The sequence below is a fragment of the Orbicella franksi genome, chromosome 1 (assembly GCF_964199315.1).
Source record: "Orbicella franksi chromosome 1, jaOrbFran1.1, whole genome shotgun sequence".
In the NCBI taxonomy this organism is placed as follows: domain Eukaryota; kingdom Metazoa; phylum Cnidaria; class Anthozoa; order Scleractinia; family Merulinidae; genus Orbicella; species Orbicella franksi.
Window position 1 is genome coordinate 26,257,616 of NC_138145.1, and position 19,495 is coordinate 26,277,110.

The 19,495-nt window shown below is 36.5% G+C and overlaps 2 protein-coding genes and 1 long non-coding RNA gene across 5 annotated transcripts in view; 2 read left to right on the top strand and 1 right to left on the bottom strand.

Annotated features, from left to right (window-relative positions):
- LOC145499466 (5'-nucleotidase domain-containing protein 3-like) overlaps positions 1-19,495 on the top strand; it is a 121,135-nt gene that overhangs the window by 29,884 nt on the left and 71,756 nt on the right. The window lies entirely within an intron of this gene.
- On the top strand, positions 1,588-19,495 carry LOC145499479 (uncharacterized). 3 transcript variants are annotated; one of them, XM_081478998.1, is made up of 10 exons: positions 1,588-1,610; positions 2,118-2,238; positions 12,498-12,634; positions 13,807-13,885; positions 15,107-15,257; positions 15,513-15,703; positions 15,796-15,875; positions 16,304-16,502; positions 18,380-18,600; positions 18,768-19,495. In XM_081478998.1, exons 4-10 carry the CDS (start codon positions 13,812-13,814, stop codon positions 19,223-19,225), a joined length of 1,374 nt encoding a protein of 457 aa, XP_081335124.1. In that variant the 5' UTR covers positions 1,588-1,610; positions 2,118-2,238; positions 12,498-12,634; positions 13,807-13,811; the 3' UTR covers positions 19,226-19,495. The 3 variants fall into 3 exon arrangements, with proteins under 3 accessions (XP_081335124.1, XP_081335130.1, XP_081335137.1); XM_081479004.1 differs by having other exon boundaries at positions 2,121-2,238; XM_081479011.1 differs by lacking the exons at positions 1,588-1,610; positions 2,118-2,238; positions 12,498-12,634 and having other exon boundaries at positions 12,713-13,874.
- LOC145499554 (uncharacterized) lies at positions 5,931-12,355 on the bottom strand. Its single transcript, XR_014050954.1, has 3 exons — positions 12,139-12,355; positions 11,990-12,069; positions 5,931-8,007 (listed from the first exon to the last, which is right to left on the bottom strand). It is a non-coding gene; the product is annotated as an uncharacterized LOC145499554 (long non-coding RNA).

The window sequence follows — 19,495 nt, forward strand, 5'->3', positions numbered from 1 at the left end:
TATCTGTAAACTATTTGGTCACATATTTTCCATCAACTGTCTATTTTGAAAGCAAAAGCATCTTTTTCTTTTATTTGATTCTATCAGTCTAGAAATGTCATTTTGCCACTAGCAATCATCACCAACCTCAAATTCAGTAAACTTTATTTTAAGGTAAAAACTATGTGTTTGATTTTTTCTTGTGTACAGACATTTTAATGTACACATTAGAGACTCAATTTTTTTCAAAACAATTAATGAAAATTCGTTCAAAAAGAAGTGCACAAATTTGCACTAAAGAGAGTGAAATTTCAATAGTATCCTACACACCAAAGACTAAAAGATTGATTGCAAAAACCTATTTCAGTTATTATAGAAAAAAAATCTTGAAAATTATTTTTGCACTTAATTTGATATATTTTTTCATGAATACAATTAATTTCACTAAAAGCTTTACATCCATTTTAGAGTGCATGTTTAAAACTCTCAAATTTTGATACTATAGTATTATATCAAAGGCACAATTATTGTAAGTTATATTTATTTGAAATTTCACGCTATATTTGGAGAGTACAAGAATTGTAATTTTACTAAAGCCACTTATTTGCTCATGAATACTCAGTTCGTTTATCTATATTATACAGTTTTTTTCACCTTTAAACATTGAAGGCTTTCTTAATCTGCAATTTAAGAAGGTAAATTTAATTAGTCAGGGAAGGAATGACATTCTATTCGAACCAGAGACAATTTTCACAAGTTCGATTTATTTATTAGTGTACAAAATTATTATTTCTAGCACAGTTGACTTCAAACGACATATTCAAAACTTAAGGTTTTTATTTTATTTTTTCGCCTCCTTTGTTTAAAGGTGCCACAACAAGCTCATTAGCACAGAAGTAAGCAATTACTACTTAATTCAGTTACAAAATGGACAAAATATTACATGTTCATATGAAGGTACTTAAAAGGGTGGAGCTGGGTATAGAAAAACACTCCAGGGCTGCAGAATAGTCCCTTTGGATCTAATTAACCTTGCCAAGTTAGCCAGCTTACCTTTATGTAAACCTTTTGCATCTTAGGGGAAAAAAAGAGGGTTTTTTTTACAGGTAGCATTCATTTAGGAAATCATAGGTATTGCTGTTTTGAACTACAATTCAAAATTGCAGAAGAATTATTGTTTTGCAATCCTACACTTCTTCAATACTGTTTTATGACAAAGTTATGTAGGTTTATGAATTATTACAACTTGAATAGTTAGCATTTATGAACTATGGTTGAATAAGTTATTCTAGGGCATAAGTGTTGTTCTATGTAAGTTTGGTAGGTATTTTCCTGTTCTTACTGTGCTAATGAGCTTGTTGAATTTCTAGTTGTGTAGTTTATATTTTCCACTGAACTTAGTGTCTTTCAGATTATTTTCAGGAACTGAGATGGCCCACACACCCGCACACATAACAAATGGTCAGATTTAAACCTAGCCGATTGATGTCCCTGCAGGGTTGTGGAAACTCTTGCTCTGAGGACGGTGTTTCTGACTTTCCTCTGCAATATTCCAACTGAGAAATCCTGATGATTTTATCTGATCCGTTCATTTTTGATGGAGGCACTTGGACAAGGCATCACGAGGGAAGGTGAGAGTTTGCTTTTCATGTCTCTTCGGCTTTACTTGACTACATCAGAATACCGCACCTTTATTCCAATTGGCTTTCAAAGATGTTTGTCTCCAATCAATGTATCTGGATATTTTCCGTTGTTGAGGACGTAAAACAGTAGTGCTTTAGTGCAGGTCATGGGTAGTACATTTCCAGGATGTTGGGGTTAGGCTAGAACAGTGAAGGTCACTGATCTGGTTTGACTGGAATTTCACAAGCGACACTAGATTGAGCTGATAGTCATCTGGGATTCTTCTAAAGGAGCTGATATCTGTTTAGGGATTTTTTTCTTAAAATAAAAGATAATTTTCCTTTTACTTTTCTATACCAAAATTAAGTATTAAATAAAATTAAGTTAGCAAAGAAATATCAAACCAAATTGATTTTAAAACAGTTTTTCTAAGATCTTGATCGAAATTTATGACAGTAAGAGCTTAAAATAATCCTATTTTAATTTACAAATTTATCTCTTTTTCATTAACTTAGCAGTTAGTTGATCTGAAGGAGGTGGCCGCTTGCGCAGCAGTTACTTGAGTTGTCACGTAACGCATCTCCCCAGGAGTGTTGCGTGACAATCACAATAACTCCTGTGAAAGAGACTACTTTAGTAAGGATTTTGGCATAATCAATTTTGAAAAGTGGGTCAGTTGTTTATCTTAATTTCTATAACTTTAGACCGAATCTCGAGAAACTTTATTTGGTAACTAAATATATCATTTGATTTTGATTTTAAAAGTTAATTGTTCGTCTTTTTTTCGAAAACGTTAAATTAAACTCGAGTGAGTTTATTCTTTAAATAAATATACATATAAATATTTTTTATTTCTCAGGCCAATTGTTCATTTGACTTCCAAAACCTAAACTTAACCTGGAAAACTTTATTTGGTAACCTTAATTAGTACGCCAATTGTCGATTACATTGACCATTTGGGTGTTCATCTTAACTTCCAAAACAAAACTAAACCCAGGAATTTTATTTTTCATTTATTTTTTATAATACTTTTTCGACGTCGTTGTCATCCTCGGGAACCCACTGCTGAACACTTAATTGGAACGAGACGAAGTAAACAGAGCGTCAACTTTCGTCAACTTTGGGGCTCCGACTTTACCGCTCGGTTTACTTCGTCGCGCCCCGATAAATTACCCCCGAGTTCCCGAAGATGCTTCGTTGTTCTATTTTATGCAAAACAAGAATTAACAAGAACAATAAATATACAAATAACTTACTGAATTCCGTCGTGTTTGGATTTTAAGACGAGTCAAAATCTTGAATATTTAATAAGTTACACTCAATAATCCACAGAAAATTGCGCGAAAAACATTTACACCTTGATTTCTTTTCAAAGATATTTCGATTCTTGAACACTTAAAATAATCCAATAAATATAAAACTTCACTGATTCAAAAATTAGCTTCACGCAATTCTTACTTAAACTTAAACGATAGAAAATTCCTAAACTTGCATCAGCTTTGACGGAAGAATATCAGATTACTTGTGTTCTTTTGGTGAAGTTTGTGGGATGACAGTCCGCAGGAGGTTTGGTCGGCAAGTCCGATTAGTGGCTTTGTGTTCAATTCTTTTCTTGGCATCCATAGAAATGTACTGAACATAACTTGTAATTTAGCACTTCCGTTTTCCTGTTCTTCCGACGGAAATTTCGTGATACATTTATTGAAACATCCATCTTAAATTTTATTATTTTGGCATTAATCTTTTCGTGCATTACTTACAGCTCTGAAAGCTAATAAAATTCCAATTCAAATGATGTGGTATTATGACGTAAGTTGAGTGAAACCGTGGAGGCATGGGGAGCAAACTCTCACCTCCCTCATTATGCCATCTCCACTTGGAAGCAAACGGCCATACCATTTAAGTGGTCAAATGTCGTCATTAAAGATGGCGGAGCAGATAAACAAACCAGGATTTTAAAGTTGGCATATTAATGAGGAACAGAAGAAACACTTCAATTCAGAGCAGAGTGGAAACAACCCAACAAGCGGGGGCAAGATCGGCTAGATTTTTTTATTTTTTTTTAACACAATAAAAGGCAAATAAAGGAGACAGAGACATTTTTGTGTTGTCATTTTTACCAGCAATCCACCATAATAAACCAGGTAAACACTTGTGTCCATGACTAAGTCCTGATATACAGTGTAATCTGTCACGCAGCTAGTCACGCAATCTTATCAAAAAAGGCGTGACAAGTTATATGAAACATTAAGCCGTGTACCACAGCACATATTGGTCAAAATCGTTACAAAACAAGTTGCTTCAAATGCAGCACAAGGTAGAAATGAGTTCTCTGACCCTTTTTTTTGACCCTCTGCAACTGTTGACGCAAACTGTTTCATAAGAATATTGTCTGTCGCATGTTATGTTACACAACGCAATGTCTCATACAACGTTCTTGTCACACTGCCTTTGGGAATATTGTGAGACCAGTTGCATAATAGATTACAGTGCATAACAGGACTCAAACCAAGTTCTGCTTTTTAAGAAAACCAGCACTGAAATAATCAATGTCTACTTCAAAACTCTCACTATTCCTCTGTGGCATTTGCAAGTTACAACGTGTGTTTTTGTTACTCAAGAAGTTGAGTTTTAAAATAACTTTGTCATTGCTGTTGCATGCCCCAAATGAGGGGCATCAAATGGAGAATTTCATAAAATGTGCAGTTTTGTTGCTAAAACTGATGAAATTTTGAGATTGATGGCAAAAACTCTATGCACTTGTAAACCCTCCTTCAAGGATTTCCATGCTTCCGTGCTTTGTAACTACTTTTGTAACCCAAGACAACTCTCAAACTGACCAACTAAACAAGCCATTATGAGGACCAACTCAAGAATAACTTCAAAAATTTGCTGGTAAAATTGGCTGTAAATTTAAAGAATTTAATTGCACTTCCAAAAAGTCTTCAAATGTGAATCAAATTGAATTCAAGTTTAGCAACAGCTGCACCTTTAAATAATGTATCTTAATTTTGTGAGAGTGTTTCATAACAGGCATTGCTCCTCAGTGGTTATTTTGTAGTTTGTATTACTAACTGTACAGTGGCCCATAACCTTCCAAAGAGAATTTAATAAAGTGACCAATTTTTTACTAATCACATTCACTGTACACTTATCCCTTCAGCAAAAAGTGAGAAAAAATAGTGAGAATTTAAAAGAATCAAACTTACAAGTAGTGGACATTTGACTTATCACAGCAGAATAGGAAATGGTAAGTGGAATTGTTAACGTTATTTGCTACATTCTTCAATACTGGTAATTCAATTTAATAATGCATCGTGAAAGTAATGAGAATTCAATAAATGGGCTCCACCTAGAGAACTGTTGAATAGCAAATTGAAACCACTCTTAATTTCTGCATTTGTCAATAATTCAATTTTCACCAACCCCTTCACTGCCTGTATGACATAATGTATGACATACTGAGTGCATCATGCGTCTTACACTTCACATGCCTTCTTGACATACTGAGTACGTCAAGATTTTGAAGGCTTTTGTCAAATCATTGGCACAACAAATACAAAACCCTTTGGCCTATGGGATCTTTGTTACTTGGGAGATTGGTAACTATAAGTTACCAGTCTCCCAGAAGAATGTTCTTGGTTTTCCCTGTAACTTTCTGCCATCTTGTTTCTGTCATGTGCTGAGGAGATGTGAGACGAGTTTGGGAATATTGGAAAATCTGTTGGTGAGGGAGCAAAGGTATAATGCCCAGGAAACTCTAGAAAGGATTTGTAATCATTCTGGTGACTAAGAAGATTTTGATAGCAATAAAAACGATGTTGAATCGTATGATTTGGCAAGTGAAGATGGAAGTGCGGAGTCTGAAGATGTGTCTGGCACAGGGGGTAACATGGGGGCTGCCAGTGAAGGGGTTAATAAACTTGCAATTTGCCAAAGTGATGAGAATTTAGAAAGGAAAACTAAATCTCTCTTTCATGCACCTGTCCCAACATTTTGCATTAATACCAATACTTCCAAATTGGGCACTACATCAAAACTCAACCCTATGAGCAGAAGCAAAATGCACAATTTTGAATTTTCTAGATACAATGTTTGCCAAATATTAGAAAACTCTTTGTTACTCATGCTGAAGGAATAAGTGTTAAGTAATAGCATTTTATGATGAAGTTATATTTGCACAAATTGCCCACTGTATATCGACTACAAGTACCACAGACATGCAAAGTCAAGCAAGTCAAATGCAATGCACAGCACAATCAATAAAATTAAAGCAGTTTTAATCAATCTCTTGGAAGTGGATAACACCTTGAAGAGGCATGAGAATGCTAGAACGAAAGAAAATAAATTATGTTAGACAATTTTTTTCAGAGCTGCAGAGGTTTCATTCATCATGTCACTCAATAATAATTCCGGAGACCACAAAACATAGTAAACTGTTTGCTGTTTTAAAATTGTTAATAAAATGATACAATTTACTTTTGATGTCCTTTCTATTAAAAATGTTACATAGAGAATTGAAGAGAAATTTGTTCCAAGAACTATAAAAATGATTAGAAATGATATATCATTTTCTTTCAAAAGTGTTTTGAAAATTCAGAATTACTGTATTTCCTCAATTTGACCTCTATTGATATGAGTCCCCACTGCCCTACCCATTCATTTGCCCTTGTTACTCTGAACCCTGTTCACGAATAAAACTTGCATGAGCCCGGTCCATCCTAAAAAATCCAATTTTCTTAATTTCCCTTGTGTGTTAACAGTGAATATCAGTCAAATCTTCAATTGAACCCCTTCTTTTAGGTACAACCAAATTTATATGAAATCTCGTTTTAACAACCCCATCCCCCTGAAAAAACTTTTCTTTCTCATCTAAATAAGTTCCTATTTTTGATAGTTGAGAACAATCAGGGGCCTATAAAGACCCCTTACCCCCTCTTATTAGACTTCCATTTAAAAAGCTCCCCCTTTTAAGGTTAAACAGAAGGAATACAGTAATAACATCAAGTGCAACAAAATTGCTATCAAAAATAAGGGAGTTATCCACTGCCAAAATGTGTTAAAAAGCAATTTGCTTGAGGGACCAATTATATTGTGACTGTAAGCAAGGATGTCTGTGGTCTTGCAAAACCTAAAGCAGAACTTGGTTTACATTATACAATACAAAGATCAATTCAAAACTTTCTTAACCTGGCTAAACCCAGAAAATTCACTGTTAGTTAAACCTGTAACTCTGTCCTGTTGCAAGTTGTCCAAAGAGGTGCCAGAAAGAAAACTCTGAGAGTATGCTAGGCATAGAGAAAATTAATCTCTCTGACTTTTCCCTTACACTGACCAGAAAATACTTTTCATGAAACTTGAAACTGATGTACTGTAACATGTAACATAAGGTAAATGGTAGAAGTATCAGTGTGATCTGCTGATCAAGGGTTGTCCTGAACAGGAAAGTTGTTGCTGACTGAAATGTTTACAGTAACACTGTGACGTTGTTAGCTGTTTCAAAGACATGCATGTATATAGTTTATATTCTTGATCAGTTATTGTCAGTTGTGGTCTAAGTTAGTGTACCAGCTTTATACAGTCGGTCATTGAAAGTAGTTTGTGAATATAACCCAGTCAAATTTGTGAATGTACATGATGGTGTTCAGTAATATCATAGTTAACATCACATTCATTTGCATTTTGGCAGTGTGACCTTCATAATTCTGCCAGTCTCTCTTGCCCAGCAGCTGAAACATTTGTAATGATCTTGTGCAGTATGATGCAAGACTTACATTTCTGTATCCCTGTCCTATTTGTCAGTCAATGTCATAATGCAGTAATAGATTTGTTGGGTATGTATAATAAATTGTAGGGCTGTACCTAGATTTGTGCAATAAAAATGCCTTAAAAGAGCCCATGTTGTAGGGTACTGTAAAATAAGCCCATCCTCTCAACTTTTTTAGGTAAAAAAAAAACCTTTCAACAATAAGCCCCTCTGAATGTAAGCCATGGGTGTAGGGTGGTTAGTCCTATGGCCAGTCAGCATATGAGTTGGTCTTATATGAACCGTCATTGCAATACATTGCTCCTGAGGCTTAATACGTAGTCAAGAAAGGGAATCTTTTCCACATTCAATTTTTCTTTTCCCATTCAACTTGAATAATGGTCAATTTTAATTATTTCTTGTCCTAGAATTTAGTGATTTTAATCCCAATATCTAGGGGGAGAAGGAGGTTAACCATCAGGAGTAATCCCAGGGGTGGTCCAACGTCCAGAATGGGAATCAGCCAGGTTTAGTTTTGATTTGATCAATGCACAAGAACACAAGTGTTTACCTGGGTCTTCGATTGCAATAAAATCATAAATCTAGAATAGGCTAACTAATGTAAATCCTGTTCTTGTCTTGTCCTAATGTGTCTCCACCTGTTAAAAAGAAAGAAAGAAAGATTATAAAATATGATTTCTTGCTAGCATGGCAGACTTAAAGTTAATGAATTATTTCTGTGCAAAGAAAGTTGTGTCCGATAGCCCTGAGCTGGTGACAACAGAGATAATTTGCTAAATAACTAACTGCAAGGTGGGCACTGGTAACCATCTTGTAGTTTGTGACAGTTGAAAAACAAAACTTTCAATGCTAAATTTTGTCCTCTCATGAGTTCAATCTCGAAATTCCTCAATCCATGTAAACTAGCTCTAACTGGAGAATGATAAGGTCATGATTTCAATGAGAGTGATTTTTCTGAGGTTTTGAAAAAACAATACCAGACACTGTTTTTTGCAGTCATCAGTGGTGAATAATTAGCACTTCTATGAAATTTGCTGCCCCAGGGTTGTAACTCCAAATTATGTGACTGTGTAAACTAGCTCCAATTTGTGAGTGATATGGTCGTAGAAACAACACTGCACATCCTTGTTTGGCAATCCTCGTTTTTGTGTGGGATTTCCCACACTTTGCCAATGTCAGCGATATTTATTTTTTTATAATAACTTCGAAAATTCTTGCATGCTCATTGGCTAATTTTCATTGTCAATAAGCGGACAGACACATGATATTTACAATTTATGCGATGCGTCAACGAGTGGGAGCAGACAATTTGACAAGTTGTTAATCGTAAAAAAACAAATTGACGTCAATTTTTCATGGGTCTGTCCTGTTATTGACAATGAATTTCATCATAACATTGTCAAAGTAGCTGTGGATATGTTATGTTATGACGAAATTCATGATGAACAACAGGGCAACTGCATGAAAAACTGATGTCAATTTGTTAAATTTATTTACTTGTCCACGAGAGCAGAGCATTTGTCACATGGTTTCTTAATGCGGGTACATGTAGACTGGGTTCCACTGGCAAAAGGTTGAGTGTTTTTATGCAGCGGCCATTAGTGTGATTACTCTTACCGGGTGTTGTTTTTTGGCGAATTTTGACTTGTTTTTGAGATTCAGAGGGAGTCTTAGGCCTTAGGTCTTAGTGTTTTTTCAGACACTCGCTGCGGTATTTATTTTTGACGTGCCATTTATTATAAGGTGGGTAAACATTCGCTTTCTGTTATGCACAGAATTCTTGGACGAATAAGGAACAATCAATCAATCATACAACAATCATACAAAGTTCCAGTTCTCGGACAGAACTTTCTGCAATTACATATTTAAACTATATCACATTGAAATTCCTTCAATCAGCTGAAAATCCCGACAATTTCTGTGGAAAATGAATTCTAGTGAACATTGTGCATGTCATGTCGTGCAGTCTGCAACTCTCATCTAATCTAAAATCAGCACATTTTTATCAACAACCAAAGCTTTACAGACAGATATAACATAATGACAAAGCCCAGTATTTTCCTGTGTATTTATGGTTAGCAAGTTGAGGTCCTCTCAACTGATAAACCATGATTTCTTGATACGTTTGGTGATGGTGCAGTTTCCGTAGACTCACAAGTTTAAAAGGAATAAATATTTACATTTGCCTTCAAACTTCACACTAAACATTTTCACATTTACTGGTCATGTTTAAGCACAAAAGCTAATTTCTAAAAGTATAATTTACATACAGTTTTCTCAGCTTGTCTGGAAGCATGAATATTAGCTGACATTTGCAATCGGAGCTGTGTTATCGTAAACAAACTCTGTGCAGACAGCGACCGATTCTAATATTTCCGCTGATGAATAAAAGTAGACAACATTTCTATTGCTATTCCTTGGTTCAGGCTTACTCTTATGGCATTAGATTATTTTTCCGAACAATTTTGACTGGATACAGAATGAACTTTTCATGAGGGGGTGGAGGTGGGGGGGAGCATCTGTGTAAGAGCTAAGGCTAACTGAACTATTTGTCTCCACTGGAACTAATCAACAAATCCCAGGACAAATGTAGCCAATGAAATAAAGCTGTGAAACAACAGTTACACAGGATTTTGCCAAGTTAACAAAAATGGCACATGGAGGAAAACCATTTTTCCTTTTGGTTACATATTAATGACAAACAGAGAAACATGATTTGCTTGTAACACCTTGGACATCAAAACACCAATGCAACTTACCACATTAAATGTCAAGGGCATGTGATCTTTTTTATGTATCCATGGGTATTAACCATGGGAAATTTACCTCCGAAAATATTGGTCATACTCGCTAAATGCAGTTTCACGTGGTAAAAGGGTCATTTACCAAGGTAAAGAGTTCCCTGTAACCGAACCCTAAGGGAGCGAATTTTCAGGAAACTAAAGTCCAAACATGTTTCTCCTGTAACCGTTTTTTCATCTGCAGCTTGGGATCTTATAACCAGGACTCCATGGTATCTTTATTCAACATTCATCACTACAACACAACAAAATGTATAACAGTATTCACTGTAAAGCTACAATTTCTCTGATTTATCGTAATCCATAACGCATCAACTTTTATTTGACTGAAATCCCACACAATTTCGCACTGCGGACCTATTCTTATTTAAACTCGCCATTACTCCCTTTTATTCAGAAGATTCAAGCTCATTTCCCTGGAACTCGTAAGTCTACTACTTGAAAAACACAGAACACATTGTGTTGCAACTGCACGTTATGACAAGTGTTCAAATAAAAACATATTCAAGAGTGAGACCCCCAAAAAAGAAACGGAACAACGCAGTCATAACTATTAATGTGGTCTAATACAATTAGCTCATTACAGTATTGTAAGTCATCATTGACTTTTCTTATATAAAACTTAGATGAATTATTGGTCTTCTGAGATAAAGACAGATGAGTGTGTCCACCCTACCCTAACTCACCACCACCAACTTCCCTCCCACCCCTGACAGCACCATGACATACACTTCTGACACTTTTCTACATCCCCACATGCCTAATTGATGAAAACCAATTATTGATATAATCAATATCAATCAATATAATCGATATTAATTAATCGATTAATATCGGAAATCGATGAAAATCGATCACCAAGAAAATTGTGAGTATCGATTTTCATCGATTTCCATTGATTTTCATCAATTGTCATCGATTTTATCGATTTTCATCAACATTATCGATTTTTCTTGTTTCATTTTAATTTCAGGGAAAAACGTAATGGACAAGAGATTAGCTTTGTTTGCGATAAAAGGAAAGGAATTCAAAGAAAACTTTTAATTGTTGGAGCCCATTTTCCTTTAATTAAATTGCTTTCTTGACCGTGTCATTTATATTTTTTAACTCTGTAAAACAGTAGCATCACAAGGTTAATGAACTATTTAACGTCTTAACAACTCATAGTACCCTTTCACAACACACTCTATCAATATCACATCCACATTCGACCGGACACACACACTGTATATGCAGCAAGTCCCGGGAGCAAGTCTGAAAATTGAAGGTATCCTCTTTCAAGAGTTACCGATTAAGATCGATGACAAGTGATGACAATCGATATAATCCACAGCAATTACAAGGACTAGGATTGTGAGTATCGATTTTCATCGATTAATTGAGGCAATCGATAATAATCGATTAATTATTATCGATTATATTGATTATATCGATTGCCTTCCGATGATCGATTTTCATCGCTTGGGCACTCCGGGTCTATATACATGACAAACTGATGCTAAAATGCTTAATTATATTGGATCCCACTCAACAGGGGGATGAAACACATTTTACTTCACCAACTCCCTAAATAATCATATTTTTGTTATCTAACGTAACTACTCCTTTTCAAGGCCGTGGCCAAAATTATGACTGAAGCAATGGCCACGAAAAAAATACGACTGAGGCAATGTGCATGGTTAAATTCTAGGTATTTAAGGTGTTTATGATGAATATAAAAAAACAAAAAGGAAAAAATGACTGAGGCAAGTGCCTCGGTTTGCCCGTTACGAGCTACCGCCGCACCCTGCTTCAGTTTGCAGACTGTTTCAGCACTCACCTCCCTCCAACTGAGTTGAACTTCGCGCCAATACAGACTTCTTCCCAGCTCTTTATAAAACAATCAGCAACATGCTTGACCTGAGTATAAAAATATACACAATGATAACTGATTCTTACTTAAGAAGAATAAGAGAAGAAGTATCTTACCGGAGCTTCTACTTTGGCGGCTTTTTCACAATATGGCGGAACCGTCCTTGCAAAGAACGCTGGGAAGCTTTACGGATCTCGCGAGTTACCCGCGCGAGTTCGCGAAGGAATGAGAGAACTAGGGAAACCGCGTTCTGGTGAATTTTTCCGCCCTCAAATTTACTGTCGGGAGAATATGAGAGTCTGGAAACATTATTCTGATTGCAGGTTAAGCATAAAATTATATTTTCAAGGAAAAATAAATGGAAATAAAATTTCAATAATTAGCTCTTCCTGGAAATAAGCCCCCAAATCAGTCTCGGACGCTAAAATCCTACCGATAATCTTTCATTCCGCTTTGACATTTTATCTCTCCTTAGGGTGATTTCAAGATCCTCTGTATGGAAAGCTTCCAGAAGTGATTCTGATCAGTAAGGAAGCCAGCACTTCTAGGAAATACGTGCTCTTGGATCATCCACCTTAGTTTCAACTTGACTGAGCTGATTACCCAGATGAGGTGAGGTAGCCTGAGTATTGTGGTACCTTATGCTATTTATATGACAACCTTTGGGATAATGGATAGTATGTTTAATAATAGGTGAGACTCGTTTATAGTGTTTCCAGTGAATCAGTGGTAACAAACAAAGAGCTAGACATCGCCTTTTCAGACAGGCAAATTCTGAAAACATAAGGTCCATGTCCACAACATTATGCTTATGCATGGAAAGAATTGCCTGGGAGGACAACATCTTCTCACTCATAGTACTGCAAAGATAGGTTTCCAAACTCTTCGAATCGCTAAAATGACTACTTTCAGCAACACATGTCGACACAGACTACGTAAGCCGCATTTATACATTCCAGATAAAACTGGGCCTGGTATGGTATAATCGAGCATGTCGTCGATTTATTTTGTGAATCACTCAGAAAAAAAAATAAAACACACACGAAAACTTTAAGGGACACAAAAAGGCAAAGTCGGTGTGTTGTGATAGGTGGATTTCGATCTTTTTCGTTTTTTTTTCCTTTTGCTATCAGATCTTAGGACGGCTGATGGTAGCGTAAAACTAGCCTGCTTGCGGGGGAAAATCCTGCTCACAGTCAAGCGCTCATGTAGCCTGCGAACAGGCTCCCAGTGAGCCCGAACCATCGCTTTGCTCTCCGAATTCTTCTGTTTTGCGCTCGCCGAAATTTTTTCGTCCTCGCCGGGAGCCCGTTCGCAGGCTAGCGCACATGGCATGGATCGGTGGATTTACTTACCTCTATTCATGGACGTCCACCTCGTAAAACAGTCTAGCGTTGGGTTTTAAACTTCTTTCAGTACTCGAATATTGAATAAAAAAAATGTTATTCGCCAAATTTTCATTGTGAAATATTAGCAACGTAATACGAACTTTGTCAAATTAACCGCTTTAATTAAAAGACACTTTTCGATTTTTTTTTTAATTTCTCGAAGTACGCGGGTGTGTACATAGATGGCTGCTACGCCCCTAGAGGCTATTCATTTGCGTGGAACGTGGGTGACAGGACGTCTGCGCGTGTTCTTTTTCAAGCTCGGTTACTGAGCGCGTGGAATCGATTAATACAAATTAGCTTACTGAGTGCTTCGTTGCATGAAAATTTAACGCCGCGTCGTGTTCGTCTGTATTCACCCATCCAATGAACTGATGTGGTTTCTTTGACCATCAGGAAAAATGAAAGTGGTTTTCCTTTGCAAAGGAACTAGAGGTGATGTGGCTCCTATCCTGGCCCTAGCGGTGAGCTTCAAGTAAGTTCTCGAGTGGCTGTTATCAGATTTATCATGCATGCATCTTAATTTGATTTCCGTGCGTTTGTTTATATAAATGCTGCACGGATATTTGCAGGATTTGTTTTCCTTCGTTGTATTATGGCTTGTTGCCAGTGTCATGCTGGGAATTTTTCAATGGGTACTTGAACTTAATATTGAGTTAGAAAGAAAATTGGCCATTTATCTTGATGTGCAAAAGAAAAGTAATGTAATCGAAGCGGAACGAAAATCGTTTACGATTGAATATTGGTGCAGATCAGCTTCACTTTTGCCGTATTTCAGGGATGCCCCTTGATGAATATTCATTTTCACGTTTTGCACTGTTTCCCTTTCGATTAGCATCTTTCGAAATTCTATGAATCGAGCATTGTTTTTTTCACCAGCGCGCGACCGTCCGCCGATTGAAACAATGGAACTGTTTACACAAGCTTATAGTGATGTGCATCGTGTCTGTTTGGTGCATATTGTTTATTTGTTCAAGCTAAATTTTCATTAGAACCTAGGCAATTTTGGTTAATTCACGTTCTTGAATAACATCGGCAACGCATATCGAGACACCCCGGGTGCAATTTAATATACCTTTTTCGCCGGTACGGTGAAATCATTTTGGAAATAGAGTAATAAATATGCTGCAAAATAAGATGGTCTAAATCGGATCTGTAAAATTTGATTTGTGAGAATCATTTACTGATCAATTATTGATAACTTGAGTTAAAACTGTCACATATATTTCAAAAATAAAATCGTATGGAATTTTCCTATATTATTTTGAACACATTACTCTTGGAGAGGGGGGGGGGGGGGGGTACTCCCAAAACAAAAGGGCTTATGCCCAAGGGATTCCCTAGGAGGGATGTTTAAATTTCAAATTGACTGATACAGTAAATTGTATTTTAACTAAAAATATAAATGTATGTAAATGCTGAAATAAAGGAAAAACATATGATCTATTTACATCAAATTCTGTTTTTTCTCTTGAATAAGGTTTGGGCTTCAGAAAGGGTATCAGTCAATCATTTTGAAGTTTGTATCCTTACACAGGGTCAGGGGTTAAAAAGGTGTTAGTGAAAGTACCTCCATAAGACATCATTGTTTAATTTTCTGCACCATGCACATTTTTGACGTGAAATACAGTTCAAAAGAACAGGCTTTAACCACGACAAGGTAATTCTAACTTAAACTATCTTGCATCTCCTTCAGACAAAACAGCCCGACAGATAACTGTACGCTTGCCACCCATGCATGCCACAGACTGAAATTTGATAGCATCCTTAAAAAGTATGACATTGATTTCATGGCTGTGGATGAGCTAGGGACAGATAATGGACCTCGTAACCTTGAGAAAATGGAGGTACATCTAAAAGCATGATTAAATGGTTTAAGATAAACAAGCAAGCTTGGGCGCATAGGATGAGACAGTTAAAGAAAAAGAAACTTCCATTTACAGACCTTTTTGAGCCATTGTTAAGGAGAATTTATTGCCATATAGCTTTGTCACAGCTATTTGTCTTATCCACTACAGTTATTCATCTTGCCTAGTTGTATATTAAATTATATGCAGCATGTTCCTGTGTACTGAGATATACTATTTTTTTTTTGTTTCAAGCTTCAAGTATGCAGTGGAAGAGGTTTCTCTAAGAGTCAGCAACAAGATCGAATTATAGAGATGCATGGAAGCTTACGAGCTTGCCGAGGGGCAGATGGCATTGTTTTTAACCTCTTTGCTTGTGAGGGTTGGTTCATTGCTAAGTATTTTGATGTACCATGTGTCGCAGCATCCCCATTTGCTGTCACCAGGTAAAACGTGGTTTGAAAGAGTCTGAACATTGTATATGGACATGGATTTTATGTTTAAAATTCAATGTAACATTTTGTTATTAATTTGTCAGAACCCCACCTGTAACATTCGAAGGCAAATTTGTTGATGCTTATCCAGATTTGTACCAGAGACTACGAAATTCAGCTCAAGGTATTTCTTTTATTAATTTCTTGCACTCAATGTATGGCATTAAATATGATCAGCAGTGATACCTGTGGGTAGTGATATACCTTTCTGATGATAAAATGCTGATCTAACAATTTAGAGGGGAAATTGCGAATGCAGTTTCATTTATGGTTGAATCACTGCTAGCAGACACCTTATTCCTTGATCACACAATCACTGACATTTATCATTCTCATCATCATTATCTTTCCTATCAGTACCAAGAGGGCATACAAGGCTTTGGCAATTCCTTACCACTCACTCCAATGGACAACTTCTTGGTGGGCCTCCTCCCATCTCTTCCATCTCTGCTCTTCACTCCTTTCCCTTTCTGTCATTCTATGCCCCTCCACGTGCATCACTTCAATATTGTATTACAAATAATGACAGCGGATGATTTTTACAACTTCTAGGTCAAGTGAGTTATGGTGACATTGACCACTGGATGTGGCGACTGTACTTGGATGATTTTGGTGAATTCTGTGACAGTATTGGCTTACCTGTGTGTCCTTATGCCGAGCTGAGGCCTGATGACCCCCTTCCACCACCCACTACCTTACTGTATGGGATCAGCCCACGAGTGATTGAGAAACCACAGTACTGGCCAGAAAGGTGACTTCATATATTCCAATAGCATCAAAACAGTATTCACCGATCGTTATAGGCATGCAATGCATACAAATGTCATTGTAGTTGTAGTGCCTTCTATGCATTCTGGGCCAATATTTATGGAAATGTGTTTCTTCAGCAGTGAGTTCAACCATAGGGAAAATGGTACAGTGATAAAGGAGAGCAGGCATCCAAAACCTTGAAGAACTAAGAAAATACCCTGCTTACTACTTTGGACTTCCAAAACAATACAAGGGCACTGCAGCTGCCATAACAAAATTATGTCCTTGCAGGGCTCGACACTAACTTTTCAACTTACTAGCCTAGTGGCTAGTGATAACTTAAATATTACTAGCCCCCAAAAAATTTTGCTAGCCAAGCATTGTGGTTGGCTACCTTATTACATGACATTTTTGCGATTTTGGGGTGCACATATTTCACGACACTTAAATTCGGCAATTTTGCAAAAATTTTGTATTTTGAATCACTTTAACTTTGCATTTTTGAGTAACCCAAAATTTATTTTGTTGGCAATGTTACTTAAACATGTTTTTTAAATTTCTTTAACTGACTTTATCAAAGGTACAATAACGTCAAAAGTAACAAAAACGCAATGGCGGGACTATATGTCAACAGTAACATAATGTGTTATGTTCCTGACACTTACTTATTTGCGTCACTTTAATTAAAAAAAAACGCAAAATTAACGTGTCGCGAAAATTTCAGGTAGGTCCAATAACAGCAGAATTATTAGCAAGACTTGAAAGCACAATGCAAGCGACTCTCTTTAATACATAATGTTGGTAATTATACTGTACTTAAACTAGTTTTAAAAAAGTTCCAGTTCCCGAAAAGACTTTAAGGACTCTGTTTTTCTCTGAGACTTCCTTGGAAAAATATCATGACCCCCAAGACGTCACTGTTAAAACTTTCGAGACTTCTTCACAAACAGGTGCCGTAGAAATGTTTCAAAAGGAAAACAACTATCTGAGCAATACATAACTGTAAACTATCGTTGGCAAAATTCAACTGCTAAAAATGGCTGATTTAAATGCCGAAGGAAATAAATCTTTCTCTTCTAATTATTTCTGTAGTGGTGAGTTTGTAAGTTTGCATACAATGACAAATCACCCATGTACATGTATTGTTATGCTAAATGAAATGTAATCCCTTTACAGTTCCGCACTATTTTGTGCATGAAAAAAATTTCAGCAAGAATTCCTCTTAACAAATAATTTGGCAGGAATTGAATCGCACTGTTTGTTTAGCATTGGTTTCAGTTCTTTGATAAAAAACATTTCAAAAATAAGGCAGTCAAATTTGGTCTGACACTTTCTTAAGATTTGAAAACTGTGCAATGTCTTCTAACTCCATATTGTGCTGCTCTCTGAGGTGGTTTCCAATTGCTGATCCTTTGTGTTCTTCAATTCGTTGGTGTAGGTGTCGGCATGTGTAAAAAATTTCGTAACAAAAAAGAGCATTGATGTGTGCTTTCAGAAAATGTTGTCTTGTTTGTCAAATATTTCTTTCAACAAAATTACCATGTTCAGTTCCCCATTTACGTACCACCCAGCAAAAGGTAGACAAACTTAAATTTGCATACATGCTGAACAGCACATGCCCAGTACATTGGTATGTCCACAATGAAATTCTGACCTTGTTTCTAAGAAAAGTGTAAATTTTGTGTTTGTCTTCCTTGAGGAAGACAGAAACTAGTTCAGCCAATTTCACTTTGTTGACTAGCCAAAGTGGCTAGTTGAAATCGAAAACCTACTAGCCAAAACTAAATTTCTGCTAGTCTGTGGCTAGTTGGCTACTGTTAGTGTCAAGCCCTGCCTTGACAAAACAAACAGCTGATAATGATCTCCTGTTGTTTGTAGTGTTGTCCTGTGTAGTTATTGGTTCTTGGAAACCCCAGATGAGCCTATTAACGACATCAAGGTGTATCATCCCACATCAGGATACAGTACCCTGCCAGATTTTTTGTCTAGTTTTAAAGGCAGTGGTGAACAACCAGTTTACATTGGGTTTGGCTCCATGGAAGAGCTGGGATTCTTTTCTAGTATTGACTGCGTTGAGCTTCTTGCTGTACTGAATGAAGGTAACAGGTGTTTTTATTATCAGAATGACTACAACAATACACCGAAACATGATGCTTTTAGTCACTAAGATAATTTTCTGATTTGATTCTAAAGTTACCAATAATTGAAAAAAAGGTATTTAATGGGAAATTGATTGTAACACTCCCTTAATCTCTGTATTTTCCAGGTCTTGTTCAATGTGGCAAGAAAGCCCTATTGCAGCTTTCCCCCCATTCTAATCTACTCAAGAGCTGGGAGATGGTATGTAAAAACTTCCAAAACTGTCACATCCACTGTCTAATGGAGTTCGTCCCACATTCCAAGCTCTTTCCCTTATGCCAGACTGTAGTTCATCATGGTGGTAGTGGAACAGTTGGTATGGCATTGAGGTGTGGCATTCCGCAGATAGTGTGCCCATTCATGTTTGACCAGTCATATTGGGGTGACAAAGTATCCTGGATGGGGGTGGGTGAGTCTGTCGGCCACCCAAGGTCACTGGGAGCTGAAGTGTTTGCTTCTGCCCTAGTTAATGTTGGAAACCCAGAGGTGCGAAACATGGCTGCTTCATATGGGAAAATGTTACTAGGGGAAGATGGTTTGGATTATGCGGTCCAGCGACTTAGAAAAGAGTTAAAAAGGAGATAACAAATTTCATGAAATCACTATTAAGTTATTGTGTATTAATATAAATAGTGACAGAAATGTAGTTAATATACTTAAGGAGTAGATCATTTCACAGTAGTCAATTTTGATGTCTTTTTAGTTGAGATGGGCCAGCTGCCTATATTTTGTCGTAAAGTTTTAATTGTTTTAAGTGTTTTGTGATTGGAGATATAAAGAACAGGATTTGATTACCCCAAAGTTACTACTTGTTGCAACTTAACTTACAATGAGTGGTTCAAACACATTTTTACT